Source organism: Sciurus vulgaris, assembly GCF_902686455.1.
Source record: "Sciurus vulgaris genome assembly, chromosome: 1".
NCBI classification, from domain to species: Eukaryota; Metazoa; Chordata; class Mammalia; order Rodentia; family Sciuridae; genus Sciurus; species Sciurus vulgaris.
Window position 1 is genome coordinate 162,786,884 of NC_136461.1, and position 6,000 is coordinate 162,792,883.

The 6,000-nt window shown below is 31.9% G+C and overlaps 1 protein-coding gene across 1 annotated transcript in view; it reads left to right on the forward strand.

The window, feature by feature from the left end:
- LOC306665268 (uncharacterized protein) overlaps positions 1–2,450 on the forward strand; it is a gene marked incomplete at its 5' end in the record, with an annotated part of 145,909 nt that extends 143,459 nt beyond the window's left edge. Inside the window, one exon of the mRNA XM_079146638.1 lies at positions 2,221–2,450. Coding sequence (XP_079002764.1) covers positions 2,221–2,337 — 117 coding nt within the window. The 3' untranslated portion in view covers positions 2,338–2,450. The remainder of the gene's footprint in view (positions 1–2,220) is intronic.
- Positions 2,451–6,000: the final 3,550 nt, after the last annotated feature.

Here is a 6,000-nt window from a genome sequence, read left to right on the forward strand (position 1 = left end):
ATGAACAGATTTCTTTTGTTAGGAATTAGGAACCATGAAATTTGTAAGATGATATTTAAACTTAGTTGCTTATGACATCAGAATTCTCTTTGGGGCTTAAATGCAGTGCCTTCCTTTAGATTAATTTTCTTATTTTATTATTTTCTGTCTTATTAATTGTCCTTTTGTCAGACTTTATTGGTTTTATTTGCTTTTTTTGTATCTTTTTGAAAGTTATCCCTAATCATTTTGCAAATATAGAAAAATAAATAAAAGATAGGTACATATAAGTAAGTTGCTATTTCTGGTGGTGTCTGTGTCGAGTCTATACATGACCCCTATTCTGATATACTTCTCTCTTATTCTCTTGATCAAGGCATTTCTTCCTGTTTAGATTTCAGTCAATATTTTCAAATTACAAGTTTTGTGGGCTTTTTGAACTACTTACTAAAATAGGATTATGCTGTATTTAGAACTCATCTTTTAGAGCAGAAGACTGAATTGGATTCAGATCTGAGCTTTACCACTCTGAAGATGAACAACTCAAGCAGTTACTTATCATCTCGAAGACTTAATTTGGGAATTTTTCAGCCTATGGGACACTGGTTCCATAGTTCCATCTGTTCAGATCTAATGAAACAATTCATATTTGTATGGTATCATAGATATCTTTATTATAAATCTGTGTATCAAAGCTACTTGTTGCTTTTAATGTGTATAGAAAAAGTAATATAAACACATCCTGAATTAGTTGGCTTACTACTTTTAAGTATCTATTTACTACAGAAATTGTTTTTAATTAAGACTGCTTTAGCATTCAAGTTTTATGGGGAAAATGTTAATGAATTTAATGTGCATTTTTTAGACCACTGAAATAGGACATAACTTAATGGTAGGATAAGTGAGGGGGAAAAAAGTACATTAGTCTTTAAAATGAAGAAATGTGCTATAGGATTAAAATAACATACTATATATAATACTATAAGTTTACTGAACTAAAATCAAAAACAAACAAAAAATTATTCTGTTAACAATAGGAACCATACTGTTTTTCTGAGGTCTGATACAGTTTCAGCATAACTATATTATATTTTAAATTAATGTTAACTGGAATATTATTGATTTCATAGTTGCTTTATGGACATGTGTTTTAATAGTTGAAAAATGTTCCTATTCCAAGAATTAAAATCTAATTATATTACTATATATATATTAAAGTAACATTATAATGTAATTATTCACATCAGCCATGGGGATTAGCTAGAATTTTATATTAAAACTGCCTTAATGTCCTCATCAAAACTCAATTATAAACTCCCTCTTCTCCAGGACTATTCTGAGAGTTGACTGTGACATTGTAGGCAAGCAGCAGGAACCTACTATTTTTGCTTACTTATAAATTCACTTATTTCCTATGGCTTTTATTTCATTCTCTGTTTTTATAAATGAAGGCAATATAAACAAAATCAAGTATAGAATAAGATATGACAGTATCCCAATTAGGTTTTTATCAATTGTACAAATGACCTTTAAACCCAGTGACTTTCTACAAAAAAGGTTTATTGCTCACTCATTTGCCCAACATAGGTTTGCCTGTTTGCATCATGCTCAGACTTGGAGCACTGCTTTCCAGAAGAAAGACAGACAATCAGGAAACACTCCATGCCTCCCACACCTCCCTCTTGGAATAGTGTATCTCATGTTTCCTTTCATTACGTGGACTGAAGCAAGTTACAGGGTTGCTGCAGGCACAAGCTCAAGGGGTAGAGGAATCTAAGCCTCTTCTAAATAGATGGGGGCTGTCTGTAAGGGACATTCCTAAGAGAGATGTTACATAGTTAAAGGATAATGTAAGCTTATGATTTTGACGAGTTATAAAAGTAGCCCAAATAATTAATTATTATCTACCTAATATCACTAATGGGAAGATAAAAGCATGCCTCATAAATTCAATGTTATATTACAGTTTCTCCCCTTACACTTGTTTTTAAAACTTAAAGGTAACTTCATTGAGAAATAATTCAAGGATATAAACATTGAAATAATTTTATTTAATAAAAATTGTATAGAAATTATAATTTCTCCAAATTTTGTTTCAGTAAAAGTTCTATTCTTAGAAATTTTAAGATTCTTGCTTTTTTCTATTTGCTTATATGTGGAATTCATGCTACTAATACTACTATAAGCCTTAAAATTTGGGGATGATAGGATTAATTATTTTTAACAATCTGTTCTTTCTAGGATAAAACCATGAAAAATAGCCTGTATTACAATGGAATTATTCCAGGCTTTGGAAAATGGAATCATCAATGGACGAGCATTCCAAGAAACCTCAAGGATTCTCTAGTAATTTATTAAAGATACTGGTTCATAAGAAGCTGGTGGTTTGAGCATGAACCATTGAAATTTTCATTTTTTTAAGTTTTCCTTTTAAATCATTGTAATTGTCGACCAAATTACCCTTATACTTCTGTTTCTTCCTGCAGAACATTTTCAAAATAATTTATTTATTTAACTTAGTTCTTACTTATATATTTATTTTGAAGAACAAAATCTGCATTTATATTTTTTTGATTTTCTTTTTTTTATGATCTCATATCACAAGATAAGGTGTCATCCATATCGGCAAATTTTAGAGTGCTAAAAATAAGTAAATAAAATAATTTCTGACATGAAAAACCTAATTAGAAATATTTATATAAAATACCATGCTTTCACTCCTTAGATTAAATATTAAATTGAAACAAAAATGGACACATTACTTTTGCTTTTCAAAATATGATACGAAACACAGGGTTGTTTTTTTTGTTTGTTTGTTTTGTTTTGTGTTTTTGTGCTGGGAATTGAGCACAGGTCCTTGTGCATGGTAGGCAAATACTCTACCCCTGAGTGACATTGCCAGTACCAAGAGAGTTTTTATTATCATCTTAGACTTATTCACAAGGCACAGCCATTCACTTTTCACTGTACAGTATTGTAAACAAAGAGAATCCTAGAATCCTACCTTATAGATTTAACCAAAAAAGTATTATTTCATAAAGTCAAATTTACACTTGATTCTAAAATAACCTATTTTAAGGTATAGTGCTATTATAACTCTTCGATTTTTATTCTTGCCATTTCAATACAATTTCTTTTGTACTATGGATCTTTCCAATTCCTATAATGTTGCCTTCTGCAGAGAACTCTATAACATGTCTCATTGCTTAGCCAATCAATGTTTAAAATCATTATTTCTGATAAGTTTTGATTAATGCTTTCATAGTAATAGTTTATTTATACAATATCCAGAATACTTATAATATAAGCAGAAATTATGGTAGAAAAAGTAGAGATGAAAATATCAGTGGAAATATAAAAATCTCATTTGATTCCTCTTCCCTAGTTAGAGGCAAGGAATTTATTGAATCTACTAACTCAGTCAGACTGACTTGGTTTTGAAAATAAGTTTCACAACACATGAAATTTACATTTTAAAACACTATTTTGACCCTTCCAAATGTCTTCAAATCCAAACGTTTCAAATTATCCCAACATTTTCAATCCACTTAATTTGATCTAAAATCATAATATGATACTTAGAACTTCCATAAGCAGGGTAAACAAACATTAGTAACTCAGAACTTCAGAATATTTAAAATTGTTACATACAAAACATTGAAAATTTTATTGAGTGCTTAATTCATGCCAAACATTGAAGCAAGTATCAGAGATTAAAATATAGGGAACACATTAGGCCTCCCCTTGGAACTAGTATAAACTTGGAGATAAAATATATATTAAAATCTGTAATTATGTGATAAATGCAAATGCAACCATAAAGTATATACTAAGTGCAATGTATCATTTAGGAAATAGTGATCAAAATGTTAATATTCAGAGAAAGTTTAGTCTACTAAGAGATATTAGTTGAGTCTTTAAGGGACTCAACATTTTTTCTAGCTGTATCTCAGGAAGAATGAACATCAGAAAGAATGAACAGCATTATGGATAATTGAAAGGGCAATCACAAATTATATTTCAGGATCTGTAATTACTTAGACATTCTCAAACCAGAGTTTACTTGCCAGAAAGAGTTGAGTTAAGTGGTAAGATCAAGATCAGCTTCACTGGTATACAATTGCATAGAACCTCATGCTTAGAAAACCCATTCTACATATAATATTTTTGTCTCCATCTTGAAATTCATAATTTATGAACAAGGGGCCCAATGCTTTCATTTTGCCCCCAAATTTTATACCTGGCCTTGAATGAGATCCACATTACAGTTTATCATAGCTACCATATTTTGGGTGTGAGCTTTGTCCTATGAGCCCTATAGGACACAGATAGTTTTATGTAGGAAAATGACACCATCTTATTTCTATTTGGGGAAGATTACAATAGTAGAGAAATTTGAAACAAGAACATATTAAGATCACATGATAATCACATTAATTCTCCAAGTGAGAAATAATGAGGGATTGAACTAAGCAATGTTAGTATTTAAAAAGGGAAGGCAGATTCAGAGAGATTCAGAGATATTTATATGAAAAAATTGAAACATTTTGACCCAATAATAGGTAGAGAGGAAATGGAAGAATTTCATTGTTTTTACCAACTTTCTTCCATATATTTTGACCATTTAACAACTTATGGTGGCAAAGTCTGATTGGTTCTTATATCCATCTCTCTTCTGATGATAAAAGCACCAAATCTTTTCTCTGCCTTCCTACTATCCACTCCAACATATTGTGATAAAAGGCAATTTGTATTGTAGGACTATGGAAGGCAAATCTACTCTGAATTTTGTAGAAACTCAACTTTACTCCAGCTGCAGAATTTAATTGTTTTCAAATTATAGGTTAGAGTTAGATCCAGGAATGGAGCAGGCAAGAAAAACATAAATATATTACTTATAAATAATATATGTGTGTTTAGATAGATGGATAGGCAGGCAGGTGTCTAAGAATTTTGTTTTTACACTTGTTAAAGTGAAGAGTATCACCTATCAAAGTCAAGTACACAAACACAGCTACTTTTATTCAGTAATTCAACCCCTCTAACTTGGTCAAATACTTCCCTTCCTTGATTATTCTCATTTTTCTTTATCATCAATATCTTCCTCTCTTGGGCAGAGACTCAGAAACTAGAAAACTGATTCAGGATCCTGGCAGGTAGCAGAAGATGCAAGATGCAGTTGAGATAGTAAACATTTCTTATTCAGAGACAGCAGCAGCTCCCCAGTCACCAACTCCAGACTCTTTTTTCCCCTGCCACTTTCATTTAGTGCTCCCAAATCTTTCTATAGGCAGACCTTCTTTATATGCAGGCCAGACAACAAAGGCACATTGCTAACAGGTTATATCAGTGGGAAAATACAAGCAAATGTTTATGACCTTGAGTGTATATGCTGAATCAGGGTTCTCATGACCTTGGCTACCTACTAAAATATGACACACTAGAAAACTCAGTAAGGGAACCTAACTATAGTCACCTGGGGCCTGCCCTACATCCTCCATATTACCTAATACATCAGTATACAAACCTGAAATATTCTCAATTTTCCCTCTACAACCATAATGGCAGCCTTGATCCATCTTTAACCTTCAGCTAACTTCAGTGTTTATAGATCCTCTTCTGTGTCTTCTCCATTCCCCTTTATTCTGGTCACTTTTCCATAATACAAAATACAAGATATTCAAACATATGAATACAGGTAAAAAGATACAGGGGATATTCGAATATTCTCTACTCTGTTGTTATGGTTTGGATGTGAGGTGTCCCCCAAAAGCTCACATGTGAGACAATGAAAGAAGGTTCAGAGGAGAAACAATTGAGTTGTGAGGGTCTTAACCTAATTAGTGAATTAATCCCCTGATAGGGATTAACTGAGTGGTAACCAAAGTGGTAGGGTGTGGCTGGAGGAGGTGAGAATTGGTGTGTGGATTTGGGGTGTATATTTGTATCTGGCAAGTGAAGATGCTCTCTGATTTCTGATCATCATGTGATCTGTTTCCCTCTGCCATACTTTTCTACCAT